This window comes from Aplidium turbinatum, chromosome 4, assembly GCF_918807975.1.
Source record: "Aplidium turbinatum chromosome 4, kaAplTurb1.1, whole genome shotgun sequence".
Classification (NCBI taxonomy): domain Eukaryota; kingdom Metazoa; phylum Chordata; class Ascidiacea; order Aplousobranchia; family Polyclinidae; genus Aplidium; species Aplidium turbinatum.
The window spans coordinates 27,211,948-27,237,879 of NC_137475.1; the positions used below are offsets into that span (position 1 = coordinate 27,211,948).

Here is a 25,932-nt window from a genome sequence, read left to right on the forward strand (position 1 = left end):
AATCGAAATGACTATTCCCTTGCCCTAACCTTAACCCATTAGGCCACGCTGCTTGTGGGGATACATTCACTTAATTTTCTTTGTATCAAAAATCTTTCGAGTAGATCGGTCAGAATATCACGTGCTGAGCCGCATGCTTGAAATCAGCTGATTCGCAAGGAAAACTGTCCGATGTCAAAGTTCTTACCTGCGTTAAAAGCCTCTACAAGTATGCGAAACTACCAGGAATAACCTATCAAGGCTTTGTCAGTCCGAGGATAAAGATTCCAAACCAATAGAGCCCTGATCCATGCATTTTTTTGCTATTATCGGTTTGAAAATAAACAACGATTACTTTTCACTTATAGGCTAGCCCTACTTGAAAACCCGAATAACTGTTTGATTCAAAATGTTCGTTTTACTTTGCTTTCCGCGAGGCTACCACAAAACAGACAAAAACGATTTCAAAAAGCCTATCTAGCCTACAGTATTATTTTTTTTTTACTACAAAAAGCCTGCAAGAAATCATTTAGTCTAACAACTTAAATTTTAGAAAGTTGTCTTTATTTACCTTAAATTATAAAGAATTACTTTTTATTGATCTTTTAGATTTGCAATCTGGAACCTAGGCTACTACATTTATCTACTGTGAAGTTCTTATCAAAATGACGTCATATGCTACACGCTCATCAACAAAAACTTGCTTTGATTGAAATAACTTATTAGTATAATAAGCAGTGATGTACGCGCATACAAAAAATATTGACGCCGTCAGCGTATACGCAAACGTTCGAAAAAGCATACGCCGCATGCGTTAACGCAACTTGTAAAAAAAGTTGGCGGCGTCAGCGTCAGCGCATACATTAGCGTTAACTCATTTTGTTTGCTAGGTGCCAAACATTCACACGGTATAAACCATTCGAAACAAACAAGTTTTATTTTGAATTTCCACGAAGAAACACAAGCATCTGAAAGTGTTCATCTGACATTTTGCTGCGTTTTGGTTTCAATATGTCTTTGCCCATTGGAAACATTCTTTCAACTTATTCAAAATTTGGAAAGTTCGATAAAAAAAAATGCAAACAACAGCTAAGACATTAAAAAGTATGCGTTGACGCTATGCGCTAAAAAACCGCGAAAACTTTACGGCGTAGCCTCAAGCGCAAACTATCCAAAAAAAATGTGGCGCAAGCGTTAGCGCAAACAAAAAGTCTACGCCGCAAGTCTACAGCGTATACGTACATCTCTGATAATAAGTGATGAAATTGCAACGAAAAGCAAACTTTTCGACTATTTACTATAATGAGTCAAACAGGTAAGAAAAATGTGAAAAAGATAGGTGAAGTGGTAGGCTACCTATTGTTTAAAAAGTTATTGGAATGTTGCACTGAGTCAATACAGCATTGGACTGGTTGTCAATCTGCAAGGTAATTCCTAGGTTTTTCGCAATACAAATATAGCAACAATCAGTAGATAAACTTACAATTCAAAAACAAACAAAGTAGCCTTTTTTTATTAAAAGTGCGGCATTTATGAAACAAATTACCACGGTCAGCACAAAGTTACACATCTAACGTCGCTTGACCTAACCACAAGACCAATATGCAATGCGATCTTACGATGTTCTTTATGCAAACTATCTTCTGAAAATTGGCCTATCACACAATAGATATTTACAATATCACCCCAGCTGGTAAGATCTCCTGACTGTTTCTCCCAAACATGTCTTCCCGATGCCCTATGAGCAAACTGCTGTGTAGGCTATGCCAAGACACGCAGCAGCATGCTTGATGGCGGATACAGAAATAAGTTTCTTTGTTTTCATCCCACCCATTTAAACAAATTTTCCATAACTAGATTGACTATGACAAAAAAACGGCAGTAATGTAGACACCCCTAGGCCGATTGTTTATTAGCAATTTGACTCGTATCAAATTTTAAAAGTAGCCACAATTTCTTTTTGTGAAACGAGCGTGTCATGTAAAAATTGATTGTCCTGGTTTGGTATCATGCACGTTATAACGTTCGCGTTTTGTCGCTTCTACCTTTTTCTAGACCTCTGCCATGTTGAGCATAGCCTATATTGTTTTGTTGTAACGGTCAGAAATAAAAACAAACTGAACGGACCAGTCACAGGCATATCAGATGCCTTGTGTAGTATTTCGGAGATTGTATGGTGAGTGTAGTCTCTCAGTAACGGAGCTCAATAAAAAGATGTTGCCACTGTCCGGTCAGTAGTAGCTCTATACACTGCTCAGAAATTCCTTTGGTAGCACTGTTGAGCTTCCATATGTGTCTAATCAAGCAGCTGGAGTGGTGTCGACGAGAAGTGATTTTCCTCGTTATTGCAGTAAAACTAAATATTTATTTATGCTTGCTGGTGCATACAGCGGTGGTCGGGTTAGAAAGATCGGATGTTATTGTAGCTCTTGGAAAGTTTACTCCAGGAGGCTGAAGAAATGCTGGTTGATACCCCTTCAGTTCTGCGTTTAATTGAGAAAGGATGTGAGTTTGAAGCTGAGCCGAAGGTTGCGGCGCAAAACTGCTAATCGGTGAGATAAATGGATAAGGAGCAGCTGAAGACATCGATCTATGAAACGCTGCCATGTATTCATGAGGTCTTGGAGAGTAGGGATGGAAGAATGGAGCTTGAAATCGGGAAAGGCAGCTGGTGTAAGCCTGCAGGTTGTACTGCTGCTGCATCGTGTTCCTCGGGAGCGTATCGGGAGAATCAGCTGCGCTAGTTGAAATCGGGTATTCGTTATTGTCGACAGTGACGCTTTTACGCTCTTTCTTTGCCAAGCTTCTAGAAATGTTTGATATTTCTTCGCTTTTGCAATTTTTTTCTTTTTCCACCTTTGCGTACTCGTCTGCCGAAGCAACAGATGAAAGAGGGGAAAATATCTCTGGTGACGTCACTTCACTCATCATTTGCGGCAATACATCTTCTGTCTTTCGCAAAGGAAGATCTGAAACAAACAACTATTGCTACTTTTGAACTTGATAATAGCGTTTGGTCTAACCAACTAAAAACAGCTGGCACGCTGTCATACAACACACGTAAACAATTAATCCTGCGTTGTGGTATTTCCGAATTTTTCAGCAAACAAATAATGTAAATTACCTAATTTTCAAAGAAAAATAATATATAGTCCGCCCCGATAGCTCAGTTGGGTAGCGCGTGACTTCTGGAACGAAGAAACTTCAAGATCAAGCTGCGCTGGTTCGACTCTCTGGGTGTGCACTTGAGCAACGCACGTAAAGGACTGCTTTCCATTCAGCGTCATCTAATGGATGGAATAATTCCCTGGCAACAAGACTTTAACAATCGGAAACTTCACTTTGTCAATCTCGGTGACCGGGCCCGTGTCAGTGATTCAAAGCCTCTACAAGTATGCGAAACTGCCAGGATGAAGCTCTGCAAGAAGCTTTCCCAGTCCGAGAATAAAGATTCAATCAATCAAACTTTCATCTTGTTGTTAAAGTACTGTACTTTTTTCATAGCAACTTGATAAGATCGAATTGCGTAGTTTTGCGTTTCTATAATTATGTAATAAACTTGAAGGTGTTAAACTTGATCACGTTACTCGGCTTCGTATGCCTATGGTTCAACAAGACAAATTCTCTACCGAAGTTCTATAATTGCATAATTCAAAAACAATATATAAAACAAAACTACATAAATTCGAACGTTTTCAGCAAAACTTTCTGCCCTCGTCAGGAAAATAACTCTTTTACTCTAACTCTTTCTTAGTTATTTTCTAGGCGAGGGCAGAAAGTTTTGCGAAAACGTTCAAATTTATGTAGTTAGGCGTATCTTTCATTTTATGTATTGTTTTTGAATTATGCAATTCAATCCTATCCAGTTGCTATCAATCTGTCTATCTTATTCTAGAATTATCTCTTTACCAAAGCTATAATGTAACCTACTGTACTGTAATATCTCTTTCATAAATAACCCATACTTTTTTCAGAAAAGCTACAGTGATTACTGACAATTTTATACGAATTAACAATAAAGGCTAAAAATCTCATCAATTGTGAAATGTTCAACTCATAGTACTGATGTAAGCCTAAGTTAGGCTATTTCGCAAGCTAGATTTTAATACGGGATTTAAGCCTTTTTTGAGCAGTTATATGTTGTTGCTTTTTTTGAGATGCAGCATACCCAATTTAACTAGACGTGCAAAATATTGAAAACCACTCATGTAGAGAACCAGGTATAGGCCTACTATAGCCTAAACCAGGTATGTCCAACCTGCGGCCCGCCTGAGCTTTTTTGTGCGGCCCGCTAATCATTTTCACTCCAAGTAGTATTTTGAACTTTGAATCTTAGCCTACTTAAAATGTACCAATCAGTTTTTAGGGGCATAGTAATAGTATAGTATGGGAGCAACAGGATTATATATAAGTCCGATTATATCTAAAGTTTGATGGCTCAGAAGAGCAGCCACCTAAAAAAGATTTCAATTTATTGTTACCCAAAATAAAACAGTTCATGGAGAAAAAGAAACAAAACGTGAACTTGATAGAAAATGAAGAATAGTTGAATGAATTGTCTTTCATAGTTGACACCACCGACTAGCTGAGCTCAATTTGCATTTACAAGGGAAAGGTCAGTTGTGTAGTTCAATGTTCAAGGGAATAAGTAGCTTTACCAGGAAATTAAAACTTTTCATAGCACAAATGAAAGCTGGCGCAATTGTATATTTTCGTAGTTTATTTGAAAAAGCTCAAGACTGTTCTGTAAACTATGAAAACTATGGTAAATTATGTGAATTACTGGTTTGTTTGTAGAATTGAAGATTTGCTTGAAGAATTTACAGTCAGATTTTCTGACTTCAAAAAGATTGAAATTGAATAAAAATTATTCTGTGACCCAGTTTCATTTCAGTGTGATAAAGCGCCACCCGAATTCCAACTTGAACTGATTGAACTGCTAAGTCGAGAAAGTTTGAAAACTTTCCACTGAGAACACACTCTTCCTTTATTTTATAAGAATTACATCCATGTAATGAACTTGATGAATTAGTTAGTTTGTCCAGAAAATTATTGTGCATGTGGGGCAGCACATATTGTTGCGACAGTTATTTTCATCCATGAAAAACATAAGAAACTGCAGAAAGAAACAGACTTACCGACTAACACTTATTAGCAAACATCCTAAGAATCAAGACAACATCCTTTAATGTAAATTGCAAATGTTGATAACATCTTAACTCTGGAAAACAACGTCAAAGATATTGTAAAAATATATATATATTTTTTTTCTATGTAGACCTATGTGTTATTTGTTCCCATTTTCAAAGATGAAATTAATGGTTTTTAATTGTTACTTTATGCATCCATTTTTCTTGAAATTTAAAAGGTTCTGCGGCCCATTGAATTATTTCAAGTGACAATGCGGCCCACTATGATAAAAGGTTGAACATCCCTGGCCTAAACTATGATTGTAATATGTCTTTGTTTTTAAGATATTTATATAAGCAAAAATGTTTGAGTACGGTACCCTACCTTAGCAACTACTGTCAATTGAAAAAGTCTAACAGCATAATATATGATCTTCGTTTTATATTGCCATAAAAATTAAACAAGCACAAGTCCTACTTGGAATTGGGAAAATGCCGGGAAACTGTGAGAGGTTTAAAGCTTGCGGCCGACAGTTGGGAAGCTGGGATATCAACATGGCGTAGAGTGATGGGTCGAGAGGGAAGGGCCACGTTTGACGCTGTCGTTTGTCTTTCATTCTTCGGTTTTGAAACCACACCTTAAAATTAAGTTGGCATTTATAGTTTTTAGGAAAATTTCAAAATATTACTATTGTAGTCTGCGTCGTAAGTTTACGTTTTAATTTGTTTAAGATCTGTTTGCAAGAATTTTTTGTGACAGCTTGCCAATTCATGTTTTCAGAAATATGAAACAAATGCAGTCGTTTGTTTGAAACCCTTAAGATAATTCTTGTTGTGGAAAACAATTATAGCACACAACATGATTATGAGGTGTTCGGTTGTCTCCGTAACTGCAAATGTAACTGTGAAACAATAGCTGTACACCAACGTTCTATGACAAAAATACTTCTGATGTAATTAAGTATGGTCTATAACTATAGTGTGTAGGTCTATAGACTCTATACGCAGAGGACGAACTTTCCCATGCCTTTTTCCTTCAAACTTTTAAGTTTTGATTAAGATAAAGTTTTGAAGAAAATATTTGAATACTTTTGGATTGCAGTAGTCGAAAAAACTGAACGATATTACCAGAAACGTATTAAAAGCTGAAAACAACCCTATGACCAGAACACAAGTATGCGCTGCTTAAGTCTGTTTATTGATTTGTACTAGAGCTGCAACCAAGTGAGCACATCTTGCACTCAATGATTTTGCATCATAGAAATGTTGGTAATATTCTTATAAACATAAGTTTCTTAGCCAACAACTAAACCTACGCAAAGTTGATAAAAAATAGGTTGAAACAAACACAATGTTGTATTTCAAAATGACATCACATGCAATATGGAGAAATTACTTTCACAATTTAAATTACTGTTCCATTTTTCAGCTAACTCTTAAAAATTACGTACTATAGCGTAAAAAGGTTTTAGCCTAACGATACTGTGGAACGTATGTTTTTCTGCAGCTACAAGGTTACAAGAAAAAATATATAAAAAGTCGGTTGCTAGTAGGCTATATTGAATCGGACGTATGATTTCATTCATGTTACGCTGGGCAGGATTTACCACTAGAATAAAATGGCTGAAGCCTAGTAAATCAAGATTTAAGGGCCTCAAAATTTAAAATATAATAACATGTATAGCCCTATTTAAAAACGCCTATATATTGATAAAAACGGTCACCTAATAATAATTTGAAATTTATAGCAACCAGTTGTAATAAAGTAGGCAGTCTGTTCATAAACAGGTCGTAATGCAAATTAAAGTTCTGGTGTGTTTATTTTTTCCGGAAAGGAAATATGACACAAATTAAAGGTTATATTTTTAACTATTACTTTGCAAATGGCTTCACTGTAAATAGTCATTGAGAAAACTATTTGCTAATTTTTAATAAACTGATATTCTTCTGCATCTCTAGTTCTCTACTAGTGGTGGAAAAATTTGCATGTTGTAGGCGAGCCTACTTGAGACAAAACTACAGGTCTACAGTAGAGTATGTTTTGTCTCATAGGCTACGGATCTTCTGCATCTCTAGTTCTCTACTAGTGGTGGAAAAATTTGCATGTTGTAGGCGAGCCTACTTGAGACAAAACTACAGGTCTACAGTAGAGTATGTTTTGTCTCATAGGCTACGGACCTTTATCAAATTATAATATATACAACAAAACAATTCAGATGGCCTTCTCAAATGTAGAATAAATATTTGACTATTTTTAGCTCAATGATTACCAGCTGCTCAGGAAAGAGGTCTTTTTCAAGATTTACAAGAATAAAAAATTAATTACGATCCACTTCTTTGTTTAAACATTTTGTATTCTTTGCCACTCCAAAGGGTCAAGGGGCTCTGTCTTTTATTACCACCCTTGAGCAGTAGCTGTTACTCGGTCTAGCTGTTTAGGCAGGTCACGACTGTCGAGCAACTTTTGGATTGATTGACCATCCATGCACAAATGTGAAAAACAGAGGCAAATCAGTTGTGATGAGATTTTGGATGATTTTGATGCGAGAAGGACGAGAAAAATTTTTTTAATCTTAATTTTTTAATTTAATTAAATAATAATTTTTAAAAGTTTTTTTTAATCAATCTAAGTATTTTAGTAATAATGGTTCATTTTTAATGTGTTTTAAATCAGACAATTTAGTGAGAAAGTATCTGGTAGGATCTACGCATTCCGTGGTCACTATTATTGTCGAGTAGCTTAATATTTCGCAAAACGTTTACAATTAAATTGTAAAGTTTGCTTATCTTCGAATAGTTAATTTCAACACTTGCGTACATATTTCTTCATCACTAATTAGTATAAGTGGTTGTTTAAAATAGGTTACTCGTCTTTATGGCTAGAGTAGATGTTGGGGTCTCAAATAGGGAATAGCCTAGGGCCCCTTTTTCTCTAAATCCGGTCTTGATGTTCCGTGTGCCAGACTTTCATGATATTATAAAAGTTGATATGTCTAGTGCATAATTGTCACAATCAAGGTGCAATGCCTCGCGATGGTTTGCTTTGTATCTTCAACGAGCGTGTTGTTTTGGTTGTAGAATTCTGGAGCGATGTGTTATTATCGGGTATTGACCTAAAGTAACCTCTGATGACAAAATCTGTATTATGTAACGTGTTTTCTACAACCTTCGGCCCTACGTGACATTCTTTAGATTTCTTTAAACTTGCTTGTTTATGCCGCTCAATGCTACGTGACCGACGATGGGTTCGTGTGATGCAACACTACGTAACCTTCTCGAAGTTACTGGACTGAACAACCAACTATAAATAGTGGTGTAGTTTGTGTATTATTATGATGATTATTATTGAGTTGGTTATGAGAGTTGTGTTATGAGTTGTGGATTGGTAGTTGATGCAGAAATTATTGTTCATTAAGAGTTGAAGTAATCGAATAAAGGTAGATGAGAATTGATGCTGATATAATTTCTGATCAAAATTAGAGTTATTTGAGAAGCCGTTCGTTAAAGTTCTTCAAGAAGTCAGATTATCATTTCACTAGTAGAATTATTCGACATTTAATTGACTGCTTTTCGGTTTGACCCATTAAACTACGTCATTGAACCTTTCCAAGTCTTTTTCCTGGTAAGAGATAGAAAGAAATCGTGACATTCTGAGGGCTCGTCCGGGAATAAACCGAAAAAGAATAAACCGAAGAATACCGAAAGATTTATTGAGAGAATAATAAATTAACAACAAGCTGTCAAGATGGCGGATACTGTCAAACATGAGATGATTGAAGACTTAGGGAGCATGGCTGAACGAATGGGGCTGACTGGTAATGAGAAGTCTCAGTTTGTGATGGAAGACTATCACAAGATAATGGACCAGAAAGCTCAGCGAGAAGCTGACGAAAGAGAGGATAGAAGAGCTGCTCGTGAAATAAGGAAAGCAGAACTTGAAGCTGAAAAAAAGCGAGCACAACTTGAAGCTGGAGAAAAGCGAGCACAATTTGAAGCTGAAGCAGAGGAGAAGCGGGCGCAGCGTGAAGCAGAAGCCGAAGAGAATCGGGCGCAACGCGAAGCAGAAGCTGAAGAAAGAAGAGCGCAATATGAATTGGAAAAGTTAAAACTTGAATTAGAAAGACAAAAGCTGGACATTGGTGAGCGATCTAATTCTACTAATGATAATGCTCGAGATGTTATTGTGGCGCAAGTTAGACGTCCAGATTTGCCATCATTTGTTGAAGAAAAAGATGAGTTGGATAGTTATTTGTTAAGATTTGAAAGATATGCTACAATAGCCAAATTAGAGAAGTCGACGTGGGCTACCCAGCTAAGCATGTTATTATCGGGACAAGCTCTTGATGTATATTCAAGACTTTCGCAAGAAGTGGCCATGAACTACGACAGATTGAAGTTAGCTCTGTTAAAGCGATACAATTTTACCGAGCATGGATACCGTCAAAGATTCCGTGAGGCAAAGCCTGAACGACACGAAAGCCCAGGTCAATTTATTGAACGTTTAAGAAACCTTTTGTGAAAATGGATTGAACTTTCGGCGGCCGAACAATCATTGGACGGATTGGCAAACCTTATAGTTAAGGAACAATTCACAGATTCATGTTCAAAAGATCTGTCTGTTTATTTAATGGAGAGAAGTCCAAAGACTCTAGAAGAAATAGCCAGTGTGGCGGAACAGTATTTAGTTGCTCATGATGAGAAGTTGTCGACTGAAGAGACGTTGTCATGCGATGATGACGAGGAGCAAACAAATAATTTTAAAGGAGGTGCTGTTCCAAGAGATGTACGTTGTTTTAATTGTAATGGCTTAGGTCATAAGTCTGTTAACTGCCGGAGGAAGACTAACAGAAATCATCAGGAATCAAGGAAGTGGTGCAATCGTTGCAATAGGCAAGGACACGAAGCGAAGGAATGCAAGGACAAGTCGTTTTCCCTTTCCGATCAGTCTGGAAAGAATGAGAAAGACACGGACGTTTATCGATGCGGTTGTGCGTTAATGATTCCTGAACCCACGCTTGGGGAGGAGAAACCGGATGAAGATGTTTGCGGAAAAATAATACCTCAAGATTACCTGCCAGTAGTGGATGGAAAAGTTGGAAACAAAAAGGTAAAAGTTTTACGTGATTCTGGTTCTACGGGTATAATGGTGAGGAGAGATTTGGTTAAAGACAGTCAATTAACGGGAAAAACTGGAATTGTGATGTCAATAAATAACACTTCAATCCAAGGACCGTTAGCAAGGATATATATCGAAACTCCATATTGTAGTGGGACTGTGAAAGCGTTATGTTTACAAAACTCTTTAGTTGATCTTATAATCGGAAATGTTATTGAGAAAGATTCTAAAGTTACTTGTTATTCTTGTGGCAAGAATGGTCACTTTGCTCGAAATTGTTCTGCAGATAATCAGCAACGATCTCACGATGACGGATATTACGAGCGCGAAGAACCGAGGAGAAGAGGCAGGCGACGACCATTTGGAGTTTGCTATAGATGCGGTAGACGCGGACATTTCGCCAGGGAGTGCGTTGCTGACGGCGGACATTCGGAAAACAGACGTTGCCATGACAACCACTGCTACCGATGTGGGGAGATTGGACACATAGCCAGGAGCTGCTCTTTTGATGAAAAGGCTTGCTATAACTGTCATAAAGAAGGTCATCTCGCCAAGGACTGTCCGGAGAGGAGGTGTTTCCGATGTAAGAAAATGGGTCGTCTCGCTCGCCGATGCACTGAAAATGTTGAGGACGTTGGAAACTTTCGCAGAAAACGTGACTATTGTTTTGAGAAAAGCTATCGTTGGTAAATCATGCAACGATGGACTTATGAGAATTGATTATTGAGTAATTAATTGTTTTGTGGTGTGTTTTGTATTGATTGTGTTGTTATATTGTTTGCAACAATATTCTAAGGGGGGGCGTATGTCACAATCAAGGTGCAATGCCTCGCGATGGTTTGCTTTGTATCTTCAACGAGCGTGTTGTTTTGGTTGTAGAATTCTGGAGCGATGTGTTATTATCGGGTATTGACCTAAAGTAACCTCTGATGACGAAATCTGTATTATGTAACGTGTTTTCTACAACCTTCGGCCCTACGTGACATTCTTTAGATTTCTTTAAACTTGCTTGTTTATGCCGCTCAATGCTACGTGACCGACGATGGGTTCGTGTGATGCAACACTACGTAACCTTCTCGAAGTTACTGGACTGAACAACCAACTATAAATAGTGGTGTAGTTTGTGTATTATTATGATGATTATTATTGAGTTGGTTATGAGAGTTGTGTTATGAGTTGTGGATTGGTAGTTGATGCAGAAATTATTGTTCATTAAGAGTTGAAGTAATCGAATAAAGGTAGATGAGAATTGATGCTGATATAATTTCTGATCAAAATTAGAGTTATTTGAGAAGCCGTTCGTTAAAGTTCTTCAAGAAGTCAGATTATCATTTCACTAGTAGAATTATTCGACATTTAATTGACTGCTTTTCGGTTTGACCCATTAAACTACGTCATTGAACCTTTCCAAGTCTTTTTCCTGGTAAGAGATAGAAAGAAATCGTGACAATAATGATAAAATAAGAAAATAGAGAAATAATTACGGACTAAATTGTACGGTTTCAGTCAGATAACCTAACCATTTTTTATGAAATTATATTCTCACTAAACATTATTAATTTAAAGGGTAACAACTAACGTTTGTCTTTATTTTGGCTGATTTATTTTTCTTGTGCAGTAGAGGCGATATAGAAATCCAGAATATGTAGCTGTTAATATTTTTTATCAAAATGTACGGTATCCTTCTTTTTAGTGAACAAAAATATAGTAATTCTACATTATAACATCAGGCTGCATTAATTTTCAAATTTTGCAATAATCTAAACAAAATGGCTGATCGTTTCGCCATAAACTGTTCCTGGGGCTTTGTCAAGTTAGTCGTTTTTAATAAAGATCAAGACCAGTCAAGACCAATCCCAGGCAAAGATCAATTTCAAAACCGGTGCAAGGACGCCGCAACGCCCTCCCAGACACACTTCTATATGAAAACTCCAATCAGCTAACCACATACTGGATCGGACAAGGCCGGCATAAAAGCGCCGGTGTTCCTCTTGTCAAAAATCGGAGCCCGAGAGGTTCGAAAAAACAGCCAGACTCCACTACAGACTCTACTGTATACCTAAGCTATTGACAAACATATGAAAGTACTAGGCCTATATATCTAAACATTGAAGACATCTCACTGCCAAAATGAGAACATCTGTCCTGAATAATGCAAGAACACAAATTCGACATCGTATTATCACAAGAAACTCACCTAACAGAGAAAGATGCTCCATCAAGGAACAGAATACCAGGATGCACATTTATATCCGTAGTCTACCAAAAACAATACGGCATCTCAACCTATGCAAAAGATTCCACAAAGTGACCAAGCTAGACAATACTACATCTCCAAACCACATTGAGATGACAACCATCCAAATAAACGTTTCCATCTCCAACACTTACAAACCACCAAACATAAACTGGCCGACACCCTTCCTCCCAAGTCTAAACCACCCATAACCCTATATACGGGGACTTCAACAGCCATCATCAAGACTGGGGTTACGAAGTTAACGACACGGCAGGAAACATGCTCAACGAGTGGTTAATAAGTTGTCCCTAAGTACAGAAAAGACAACTTAGAACCCCTCTCAGTATCCAAAGAAATACTACCCAACTTTCCCCACAGCCAACATAGACCAGTCTTGATAAACATTGGACTACAAATACCAATTATCAATTCCATTTCCAAAAACAGATTGAATTTTTGCAAGACAAATCGGAATGGTTTCAGAACTGCAGTAGACTAAAACTGCAATCGCATCCCACCCACCAGCGAAAATATCTCGAGATTTCACAAGTTTAACCAAAAAACGCTGGCAAACACACCCCAAGAAGAGTACGATGCTCGTATACTCGGATGAACAAAAAATAGTGAAACTTTATCTACAAAAAAATAGCAACACCTACACTGCTATAAAATTACTGAATTCACTCAGCAGGGATAGAAAAGGCCGATGGGTTGAAACTATGCAACAAAATGGACTTCAAGCACTCTAGCCACGAAGCGTGAAAAACAACTTACTGAAGAAACTTGATCTATCCTGTAAAACAACATCAACTGCAGCACCACCCATTACTGTAAACAAAATTGCTAAACACATCAAACAACGAAGTATTCACACCCCTAACAATAAATTCGAAAACAAGTTAAGGAAACAATACCACTAGCTGTATAATAGCTATCCGGAAAACAATGATGACCTCACATCACCAATTCCCCTAATCAGAAACAAAAATAGCCATTACAGACCAATATCTCTCCTTTGCTGCACCTTTAAACTGCTTGAAAGAAACATTCTCAACAAAATCAACCTGATAATTGAACCTTTTATCTCCCCAGAGCAAGCAAGTTTCAGAGCACAACACGGCGCTGAGCAAAAAGTTCTCGCTCTTACCACACACATTGAAGGAGAATATGAAAGGGAAAAAACGGTGGTGTCTTTGTAGATCTATCTTCTGCATACGACACAGTATAGAGGAACAGCCTTTGGAAAACAGCTAAACTTATAAAGTGCAAAAAATAATCCGAATCATCTCTCAAATGACTTGAACTATGTACTTTTATGTCAATGCAGGAAACGAGACCAGTAAGATTACAAAATTGAGAAATTGGATACCGCAGGGATAATTGAACAAACCCTAAAAACCAATCGATTAAAATCACGAAAACCCATCTACACCAAAATTACCAACTACAACAATTTCGTTCCGAATCATGAAGGGAACAAATACTGACACGCAGACTTGCCAAAGGTGGAGACGTAATGATCAACCCAACAACGGCTTTTCCAGGGTTTTGCACAACAAATAGAGAGGAATGGGTAACAGCTAATAAGATCATCAGAAAACACGCCCGCACTGCTCAAACACTACATAGATGGGGCACTGCATGTACTTCTAAATAGTAGAATCTGGACTGGAAACGCAGTGGGCAACAGTAGGCCAAACAGTTGGTACAACAGTTGGCCAACAGTGGACCAACAGCCAAGTAACTAACCCTGTTGGCCCACTGTTGGTCAACTGTTGTACCAACTGTTTGGCCTACTGCTGCCCACTGCGTTTCCAGTCCAGATGCTACTATTTAGAAGTCCATGGGCACTGTTAGCAGTTCTGTATGCCCACATTGCAAATCCAGCATTCAAGATGTAGATCACCTCGTCAAGGATTGCCCATCAGCCACCAAAATCGGTAGTGGATATGGAGCAGTGCACGCATGTGGTGACATATTTAAACAATGGTTGAAGCGCCAAACCCTGCATATGAGATGTGCACACCAAACGTCTCTACTAGTCGTTTTTATTATTAACTTAAATGTTTTGTATTGGAAAAATGTTCAGCCGATTTATGCGAGCTGAGCATGATACCTAAACCATGCGCGCTGTGAGCAAATGTCATTTAAAAAAGTGGTTATCTTTTCTTTTCGGAGTGCTTTTCCACAACAAAACCTGCGTGCACTCTTAAAAGTAGAAATGTATGACATTTCTGAAAATGAGTAGTTCTGTAATGCGAGATCTACCATATTTTCATCACCAACAAAGAGGACATGTTTAATAAGCAACTAAAAATGCCAGTGGATTTTACGTTTAAACAATTTTTACATCTCCTTAGATGATTATGACAAATGAAAAACATAGCCTAACATTATTGCAGATGAAGAATTGCTCGATTTTTAACAATTCATTAAAAAAAAATCTCAGTTCTGCTTTATTGGAACTATTATGTCCATTTCTAATGTGCCATCATTCATAAAACAAAGCTAATGCAAGCTAGCTATCAAGTTTAAGACGCCTTTGCCCTAACTTTGGTATAGATCGAACAGTTTAACATCATCAATGCCAACGTTTTTCTCTGACAGATACTTCCACTTCCACACACCGCTGAAAAGCGTTATCCTATTGTTTGGTGTAAGACTGCATAAGCAATAAGCATCCAATCAAAGGATGTCAACTCGGAAAGTGAAATTAGTGGACTATTCATCCAAATAGGCAACACAAGAGTCGAACAATAGAAATACTTCTGACATCATCGAGTAACACTTCCTTCGTTTGCCACAGAAATAAATGTATCCACCATATCCACAGCAAGCAATGTATTGTCAACCTCAAAGTCAATAAACACTTTTCTTAAACAAGGATAGCCTACTTCTGCCACAGCTCATAGAAAACATACTTTTTCCTTTTTGGTATCGTTGCTTAGCCTTATTTAGCTTTCGCCAAGGTTACATAAAAATAAAACCTTGTTGAAAATGATAGCAATGCAAAAAAGAGGACATTTGAGCATTTTCAAGTGTCCTCGGAGGACAATTCATTTATTATGAAAAAAGAGGACAAATCCTCCTAAAAGAGGACATATTTTATGTATGTAACGCGTATTATATGTAACCTATGTAACGCGCAGCACTTATTGAAATTACCAACTTTAATCAACCTGCTTCATGTGACAAGCATTTCAGTAGGGCAGTACGCTACATTAAATGTTTTTCCAGACGTTCAACTATGATTAGAAATTAAAGCAATGGTATCAGTATTAAAGCTGATGGCATCACAGTGATGCCAAACATTATTTGGTGGAAACAAAATGGCCGCCTTATAAAAACATGTCCGGCAAAATGCATGAGCAGGTTGTGGGATCTTTAAAACCCAAATATATTTTCAACTTTGACAGTGGATGGTAAATGACACAGAATTGATGTTTTGAAGAGGAAAGGAAAACTTCATCATTTGCTTTCAGCGTACTCAAAGCTCTACTACATTTATCAAATCTCAGGCTGTAAGCTCCCATTCTCTAAAATTAATCATTAAACTTACTTATGCCTATATTGTATCTGCTCTTGCTTATTTAGGCTACAATAAATTTCAATTTTATGAAATCTCCAAATTGATAATTTCATTTTTTTTTTTAACTAATAAAAATATAAACTTAATTCTATTACTGTAAATTAAAATTTTAATTGTTACTTTTATTGTTGATTCAGGGAGTTGAAGCTCGTGAGCGAGTTCGCATCGACGCGGTCGGGAAACGTAATTTTCTCGGTGAAATTCTTTCTCAAGGGTCGTGATCTGCTCCTTGGTGAACGCCGTTCTGTAGCGACGTACCCCGTTACTTTCGGGGGTATTGTGACCCATGCAGGAAGCACTCCTGTCCATGGCATGTTCGACCATTTTTTTCTGAAATGTTCCAGCATGTGTTATCAAAGAAATGTCAAATCTAAAACATAATGGTCTAAGAATAATTGTATATTATGTTGAGTATGTTTTTCTTAGTTAAAAATCTACATGGTTGTTGTAGCCTAATAAATTTGTTTTCCACTAAAAATACATATTATCAAAGGCTAATCAAATGTTTTCAGTAAAAGACGAAATGTTAATTAAAAAAGTACAAAAATGGTCTTTGTAAGAATTCACTTAAGTTTTGCCACTAAACTTGTAGCCTACGACTGTGCTTCATCAACATCAGGCTACGTTGTGAAGAAAGGGGTGTTCTTCCCGGCTATCAGCGCAAGGCTGAGCACTCACTAGTACAGCGAGCAGTTACGTCGTTATAATTTGTTAAACTATAGGCTACTCGCTAATGATCAATTATTAAGAACAAGTCGAATTTTTTTGTTTACAGAATGCAGGTTTGAAACAAAATACAATTTTATTCTATTGTTACAAACAACTGCGTTTGGTAACAATTGAAAAGTTACAAGTGGGCTACTGATGAGGTAGACAAAATAATTTCTTTTGCCTCGCTTGATTTTGTTACGAGAATTATCTATCACAGTTACAGTGTTAGAGGCACATCTACTACGATTTCCACTTCGGGTAGCTTTGTAGATAAGCGACTGGCCTTGCAACAAAAAACGGCAAGACCAAACAACTATGGTTTAAATTCGTGATGAGAGCACCACGCACTTCAAGAAAGCTCTTTGTTTAATGCCATTTAGTGAGTGGAAATATAGGCAACACACTTCAACAAGAAACAACTTTACTTTGTCAGTTTCTGTAACCGGCCTGCGTCAGTGGCACAGGTCGTCTACAACCGTGTGAAACTGTCAGGATTAAGCTTCTAAAGAAGATGTATTATCGAAAAAAATAACTGAACACAACAATAATTTTAAGGTTACCTCGTCTTCTTCATCTCGTGCTCGCCTTGAATCTATGGAGCTGCAAATTGGATGTGGAAACCCTTGTAAATCTTCACACATTTCATGGCAACTGCGCAGCATTTGAGGATGACTTTTCTGAAGTAGTCTTCTGTTTTCATGTTCGGTGTTGCTCTCTCTAGCGTCAGAATTAAATTTTAAAAAACTTGCGCTTTTAGGCGAAATTTCCGAAGATGTTACTTTCATAATTTTTACTTTTTGCTTTGCTTTTGCAAGTGAACGTTACCTCTAAAAATACAAAAAAAATGTGTTGAAAATAGTTGTTGCATTATAAAATTTTACAGCCCATGTTTCAAACCAAAAACAAACACTGTAGCCTGCAATCAGAAGGTTATTTGTAAAACGTATTTTTCTAAAACCTGGTGATTGTACGATCGGTTTGACGGGAAAGTTTTCAAAATGAAGAAACAAATTAGAAAATAAATAAGTCTATGTACTAGAAATGTTTCTAAAAGATTACGCGGTTTAACCAACCATATCGATATCATTGTTTATAAATTTATCTGACTCAAGTATAGGTTAGTTATCTTAAAAATTGATTTCTGATATAGGCCAATAGTAGTTACCTAGTTAGAAGGATTGCAAACTCTGGCAATAATCTGTTAAGTACTGTATACACATTAAGATTCCATACAACGCTACATAGATCCAGAGTAGAGTTATCCGTTGGACTATTAGAGAACACTACAGTAATATTATCGTAGACTTCAAGTTAATTTTCTGAGTTTTCTAATTTTGTTCTCGTTAAGATTTAAACAAAGAACTTGAAAGTCTGCAAAAAATGACCCTGGTGCACAGTCCTATCAACGTTTTACCTCAATTACGGATTTGTTGAGGTGTTCTGTGTTCTAGTTCATATGTAGGCCTACATGCATGAGCTTACATTGAATTATTTTGTTTTTTGGCAGGACACTATAGCATGTTGTGTGGTTCAGAGCAACATCCAGCCTACATTTTAAAACAGATTTAAAATATATAAGGTTAATACAGCACTTTAAAAAAATACTTTGGTCTAGCCATTTGCTAAGCTTTACTCAATAGGCTACCGTAGCCTATGTAGGCTACTGACTGTTTCTTCGTTAAAACCTTTTCCTGCATGCTATAGTTCACACATCGTATCCTTATTCACCGACTGCAACCAACATCAACATTCTCTTAAATGGTCGTCTGTATCTCCCACGTCGCTTATAACAGACCTTTTTCATTGCTTTACATTTAGCATTATTAAATTCTTCGCCATCCTGTTTGGATTTCTTAAATAACGAGCAATTGGCGCCGTCGCGTTATTGAAATATCCGACCCATTAGAGTTTAGGGTCGCTTGTAAAGCCTACCTTTCATGCAACTACAATACCTGGTTCTTGACTTGTGAAAAAGGTTTTCTTTTACGCAAATTTGGACTTCAAATCAAAGAAGATAGATAGTATTAACAAGACAAATATTTTGTTTAAATGATGTAGACTTAGAGAAAGAGTTTCAAAAACGTACGACCGTAGCCTACATGGTTTTAATTCGATATATACCTTTAATTTTCTGGTAATGATATTGCCATATTTTTTATTACTTCTTTGCTGTGAAGCTTATATGTAATTTCGGTTCAATTAGAACTAAAGCAAAAATAGGAAGCAAATAAATTTTTTAGAATAACTACAAGCTATTTTTGCAATGAGCGCGACCGCTAATTGTTGTAAGTTTTTGGTTTTCACGAAAAACGTTTTTGAAACTACTATTCTTATTCTTGCAAGTTGCTATGCAGGGGTGGCCGACACGTCGATCGTCAAGTCTCAACTGGTCGATCACGTCGGATTATATGTTGATTTGACAAGATTCTTAAAATCGTCTTTTTCCATCAATAGGCTACCGGTAGTCCTAAGAGAAAAATTGTCAATCAACTCCGACTATTTGCTTGGTTCGGGGCTTCAGTAGGTATAAAAACAACTGTCATACACACCCATTGAAGCACATTATCATGTAACAAGACTAAAAACAGGTGTCTTGGCAAAAAAGTAGCAATAACTTTCCAATGTGATTGCGGCTTGAGTTAAAAGAAGAGGCTAGTTATTTTTACAAGGGTTGTTACGTGCATTTATTGCAGCCTATCCTTAACCCTAGCTTTATATTTTTCTACTAAATTAACTGAAACATGAATACAGCCTACTGCTTAGAGCTGACGATGGTTTAAACTTAAAGCAAGTTGTCTACTAGGCACTCGTTGGGAGGATCGTCTCACCAACTATGCAATCGTGCTCGATTGCCCAGCGTAGGCCAACATACTGCAACACCGCCTCCGCTGGACAGTACATGTTGTGCGGAAGGACCTGACGAGGTTTCTTCTAATAATGCTCTTTCGGAAATTGGAGACATGAACAAAAATCTTCAAAGACCAACATTTCGACATAAAGAATAGTTAAAACTATCCTTGAACCAAACTAAGATTGATCAGGAATTCTGGGAAAAACTTGCCAGTGGCAGATAAATCCGGAGAAAAAAAACAAAAATGGCACAGAATTTTTTAGAAAAAAAAAGGAAACAAAAGGCTCAGGAAAAACGAAACATTAGAAACATAAAGCTAAAAAAAACACGTTTCCCACTCTCAATCCACAATACGAATTTTTCCACCTCAATTCCATCACAGATTGGTCCTCCAAAGCCTTACCCGACATCACCTTTTAAAACCACATCCGACAGCTTGAATACAAAATCAATGCTCGGAGACGAGCTTGAGCCGACGACGACGGCTGACGATGGTAAATCATAGCTGATAAATGTAAATCCATTTACAGTGAAAGTATTACAACAAAAAAGTTAATTAGTGACTTCATCACCGAATGGTCGATCGCTGGTAATTAAGAAATTTTTTAGGCGATCGCAATCGATGAGAAGTTGGCCACCCCTGTATATGGCATTATTAAAATCTTGTCGCCAAAGATTTCTTGTAGTTTGAAAAAAAGGTTTGGGAAGACAATTTTAGTGAAAATCGTGTTAATTGTCTCAACAAGTGTTGAGCCAGATGAATAAATGCTAAAAGGATAGCAATATAAATACTTTAATAACTGTGATCTGTTGAAGTAGCCTAATCCCTTGTGAATTCAAAAATAGACTTACAGGTAATTCGATTTTCACTATAAAAAAAACTATTCGGTAGATTGATTTCGAACCAGTTTTTTTTTTCAGAGTGGAAAAGAAGCTGCTAGTGTTGGAAATTAAACAATTTCTGATTATGTTCCACACAAGAAGGTTCTGAAAAAATAAACTAATTCAAGTCAACCAAGCAACTTTCTGTCTATATCAGCCAACTTGTCCTAATGGCACCAACGATTGAAAAATGCACCTTTTAACTGCAACTTTTCCAAATACTGTACTAAAAGGAAAAGTGATGAAGAAAAACACGAAACACACTTGCTTCAGTGTGAGTGGTGTGTTAGTAACCACGGATTGAATTGAATAATGACAAACCGATTGTAGAAATGTTCTGGCCAAGTATTGGTCTAGCCCAGTGTTTCTCAACCTTTTTTGGCCCAACGCCCCCCTTTATAAACTGGCGAAATTTTAGCGCCCCCCGACAAACACTATTAATTACAAAAAGCAAATATATTATATATTTGCGAGCATGAAAACAGTACCGTACACTGGTAGTAGTGGTTACGTCATAACGGAACTCACCAGATTTTGTGATAGGCTATACTGAAAAATTACTGAATTTAAACTTTAAATAGATAGCGTTTGTAAACAAAAACGGTGGGTCAATCAAATACGACAATGGTGGAAGAGAAATTGTTTGGCTATCGTGCGAGCATGTAGAGTAGATTATCCAGACAATGATGTGACGAAGTGGTTACGCTAGTTGGTAGATGGGATAAACCAGAATGCCCCCTAATAATCAAAACGCCCCCCCCCCCTTAAGCCGAAGTAATCATACCGCCCCCCTGCAAAATCAAAACGCCCCCGTTGAGAACCACTGGTCTAGTCTATACTATATGTCAAACTGTTGCATTTCCAAGCAATTTCGTGTAGCCTAATGTTTAGTTACGCTTCAGCATGCTATGTAAACGGTTAGCTAAAGATTGCCATTTATCCACGGAAAAGGTTTGGATATATTTTACATCTTTCGTAAATAAATCACATAAGTAAAGTACCGTGGTTTGAAATGCTTGAATTCGACGCAACGTTTTACTGCAAGTTTCATTTAAATATACGCATTTTTATCCCTGTCTTAATGCAACAAAAAGTTTCTCTAGTGCTTATTGCAAACAAATCCAGCATAACCTATTTGGCTCCTCAGTCCATTTCCGCAAGCTACCGACATCCCGATAACGATAGTTAGTTGGGCGTGTTGTATATAAGCAACTTTTGCTCAGATGAGGAAGATAGTTTCCGAGTGTATTCGTCTGATTCTCCTAGCTTAGAAGAATCCAGACGAGAAGTAACTTTTTAGATCTTTTCAAGGATTGGTCTTGCTGGACTAGTTCAGGAAGGTAATTCGAATCATATGTAGACTAGTGAAGTAAGTGCGTAATGATATAGCTAAATTACCAGGTAACCTGATAAAACTGCATACCATGACGTCTTAAATCAATGATGTTTTGAAAAAAGTGAACGAAACAAATTGATTGATGGATGGTGGAAATCTTTATTTTCACACTGAGAAAGCTTCTTATAAAGCTAAACCTTGGCAGTTTCGCATATTTGTAGAGGCTTTACACCACTGACGCAAGCCCGGTCGCCGAGATTGACAGAGTGAAGTTTCCGCTTGTGGCTGAAGTGTCATTTTCTGTAAATTATATCTTCCACTAGATGCCCCTGAATGGCGACTGGTCCTCAAAATGCGTTTAGCGCACACTTCGAGAGTCGAACCATTATTGATGAAATAGCAAGTAGGTTATGAAAAACTACGAAAACTAAAAAAGCTTTATCGGTTCCAGGATCATCGTCATCATTAAGTTCCTTCCTCTCGTCGAGGGTTGGAGGCAATGAGACGCCAAGTTTCTCTGTTTTGAGCTTTTTCTTTTGCAGTTTTGTAGTTAAGTCCTGACCAGTCTTCAATATCATTAGTCCAAATTCTTGGTGGTCTGCCCCTATTTCGTTTGCCGTTCATTTTTCCTTCTAGTAGTTGTGTTTGAATAGAATTATTGCGAATCATGTGGCCAAAATATTTCAATTTTCTTGATTTAATTGTTTGTAGAACTTCCATGTTGGTTTGTATTCTGGATAGTACATCTTTGTTTGTGATTTTATCCTTCCATGAAATTTTAAGCATTCTTCTATAAATCCACATTTCAAATGCCTCAAGTCGTTTAACCATTTGTGATGACAGTGTCCATGTTTCTGCATTGTAGAGTAGTGTAGTCCATATATAGCATTTCGCAATTCGTTTTCGAGTGTTGATGTTAATTTTGCGTGTTGTTAATGTCTTTTTCATTTTCACGAAGTTGTTTCTTGCTATTTCTATTCGTCTCAATATTTCTGTATCGCATCTGCCATTTTCAGTTATTGTGTGTCCCAGATAGGTAAAGCTTTTGACTTGTTCGACCAGCATTCCGCCAATGGTAATATTTAAACTTGGTACATTTTCTTTTCTTGTAATAATCATAGTTTTCGTCTTGTTTATGTTGATTTTCATGTTATATTCCTTTCCAATATTGTTCACTTTTTCTATTATTGTTTGGAGAGCTTCTGTTGATTCCGCCAATAAAACAGTATCGTCTGCATACCTTAGGTTGGATATGTTCATACCTCCTATGCTGATACCCTCCATTCCATCAATCTGTCTGAAAATCATTTCAGTATACAGGTTGAATAGACATGGAGATAGTATACATCCCTGGCGAACTCCACGTTTTATGTTCATTGCACCAGATAGACCATCTTCCATCGGTTCCAGGATAAAGATTCTCAAATGAAATTATTGTTTTCAGCGCTTTGATACGGTTTGTCAAGTCCTTGTAAAATTTGCTCTTGATCCTTCGATTGTAGATAAGTTGCTGATAAAAATGGCAGTCTTTTATATTTATTTAAAAACATTGGAAAAAATGGGAGTAACACAGCCATAAACGTAACTGATTTTTTAGATAAACAAGTGACGTAATCCATCTCTTGTCAAGGCTAGAGATATCTTTAATAATTCTCAATCCTGACAGAACAAAAAGCATTACGACACATAAAATTGGTCAGCGTTCTGGGCAAACAAGGACAGTAGCGACTTTTTGCCTCATCATATTGACAGGACCCGGGCAAGTGGCCGTAAAATGATGATAGCTTTTGAGAAATTCATTTAAGATCTCACGAATATAAATTTTTGCGAACCGAGCCATAAACTACTGCTTGTGCTCTAAACATCGAATCCTTCTGTGCAACGTCACAATAAAGAAACCAAAGATTGGTGAATTCGATTGTGATTTCTCCCAACGTAGCAATGTGTTTGTATGTTTTTTCAACGTAGCAAAGTAATGTATAAATAATTGCGCAATAAAATTCTTATTGTGATTGAAAGAACAATTAGCTACACTAGATGAAGTATACGTTGGAATTGTTGAATGAATTATAAACTTCTAACCTGCATCAGTCCTGTCTGGACTTTTAGGCGCCACAACTGATTTTTTTATAGATCATTTAGCCCATAAAAGATTATTTGCACAAGACGAGGCAGTGGTGCAAGGTTGACGCGTTGTGTGCTTGCCACGATGCCATCGATGATCCTTTACTCGTTAAATACATTACAACCTGCTACTGAATAAAAACATTGCCACCTAGCTAGGCAGTAAACTGATCCAGTAGCGTATTGCCAGTAGCGTATCACAAAGGGGTGATAGTAATTTCTATAAAGGGTGTATGTCGTAACCGCTGTAATTGCCAACAAAAGATGTTCTATGTGCTTCTTCATACGTTGAATAAACGCTTGAGCTAAAAAGTTGGCAAAGTGTTTTGAATTTGAATTCTTTTTAAATAAAACTTTTTTTAATTATCACATAAAAAGGAGCTTACAGTATCAAATCCATCCTTTGATAGCCGAAAAACAATTCTATAATCACTATATTGTAAGAAAATCAAGTCAATTTGTTTTTTATTAGCATTTGAAATTATTGTGCAGTAAAAACTGAAACACCAATGAATGTTTGCTTCATTAACTATTTCTCTAAAGACTCATTATTTTAGGTTACCACATTTTTATCCCCCTTCGGTTTGCTCGTTGCTCTATAGTCTACCACATCCATTACTGTTACTATTGTTGTTAACAGAAAGAATGAATTCATTATAAACAACAATCCACAAAAGTTTTAGTATCGCATAGCTTCAATATCAGAAAAGGCTGTTATCTATAAAAGTTCATATCTTAGCGGTGTGAAATTTTACGATTTATGTCATTTAACTCAAATTGATTGCGGCCAAAAATTTTTCAAATATTTCAAAACTCATTGGCTACTACTTAAACCATACACGATTTTTCAGTAAAACGTATTAATTTCATATGCACTGTACGTTACTTAATGCAGTTTTTGTTAAAGCAAACTTTTGATTGTTTAATAACACCAAATTTGATTTTAGTAAAGTCGGCTAAAACTGTTAAGCTTGATAGTTCTATTTTTAGCAAATTTTCCAAAATAATAATCAACGAATCAAAAGGTTGGAGTTGTGATTACACACCCATCTTCTACACCAATCATTTTTTGGCTTTATTCCCACTTCAAATGGGGTGCAGATTTCAGTGCTCTACATCACTCTGTCAGCAGCATCCTCTTCTTTCACTCTTATTGTTTCAAGATCTTCTGCCACACGGTTCTTTGATCTTCTTTTTGGCTTTCCTCCTTTTCTTTTCTTTCCCCGTACAATGTGTCTCAACCAACTGAGACGTGTCTCTTTGAGCTTCTCTTTCATCTCTCCGACTTGCAGACATTTTATAATAATCTCACTTCTCTCTCGGTCCTGCTTTGTCAATCCCAGAGATCATCAAAGTATTTTCAATGCAGCCACTTGCGTTTTCCATTTACAGTATGTGTCTTCGTCAAGGCTACCATTTGCATCCAATACAACATTGCTTGCTTTACCATCGTCTTATGAAGCTTTCTCTTTAGCTTTTCTGACACGTTTATGTCATACCTGTTATTTTCTTTCATGCTTACCATCCTGCCTGGCGTATTTTTGTCACCTCTCTGTCACTTATTCCGTTCTCGTAAACTGTCAAATCAAGGTACTTGAACTCTCTGACTTGCTTCCCCACCTGTCCTTGTAATTGCATTTCTGTCTCATACTCTCATTTCCTTCATCATCATCTTCTGCTGACATTTGAAGTTTGAGATATTTTGTCTTTTGCTTGCTTATTGTCATACGTCTATCCACTGTTGCTGCTCTCTAAGCCTCCAGCCTCTGCTCCGCTTTTTCTTTTGTCATTGCACACAGGACAGCATAATCTGCAAACAACATGCCTCGTGGTGCCTCTCCCAGGATGTTTCCTGTCATGCAATCCATGACAACAACAAAAAATGAATTTAATCTAACTGTGACCTCAAATCCCTCTGTGTTTCCTTACCCATATCTCACTCGCTCCATACTTCCTTGGTATGTGTCTTGAATCAG

The 25,932-nt window shown here is 37.1% G+C and overlaps 1 protein-coding gene across 1 annotated transcript; it reads right to left on the reverse strand.

The window, feature by feature from the left end:
* Positions 1-1,476: 1,476 nt before the first annotated feature.
* Positions 1,477-17,568, reverse strand: LOC145769468 (uncharacterized). The gene is made up of 4 exons (XM_082581112.1): positions 17,324-17,568; positions 16,173-16,382; positions 5,587-5,746; positions 1,477-2,948 (listed from the first exon to the last, which is right to left on the reverse strand). Exons 1-4 carry the CDS (start codon positions 17,546-17,548, stop codon positions 2,344-2,346), a joined length of 1,200 nt encoding a protein of 399 aa, XP_082437238.1. The 5' UTR covers positions 17,549-17,568; the 3' UTR covers positions 1,477-2,343.
* Between the last annotated feature and the right edge of the window lie 8,364 nt (positions 17,569-25,932).

What these genes read in the sequence shown, in the direction of transcription:
- LOC145769468 (XM_082581112.1), bottom strand. Translation starts at nt 17,548, where the DNA reads ATGAAAGTAACATCTTCGGAAATTTCGCCTAAAAGCGCAAGTTTTTTA. An exon ending in CACGAGATGAAGAAGACGAG is followed by an intron (nt 16,383 to 17,323) that starts GTAACCTTAAAA and finishes GGAACATTTCAG; the next exon opens with AAAAAAATGGTCGAACATGC. An exon ending in TCCCTGAATCAACAATAAAA is followed by an intron (nt 5,747 to 16,172) that starts GTAACAATTAAA and finishes CTTAATTTTAAG; the next exon opens with GTGTGGTTTCAAAACCGAAG.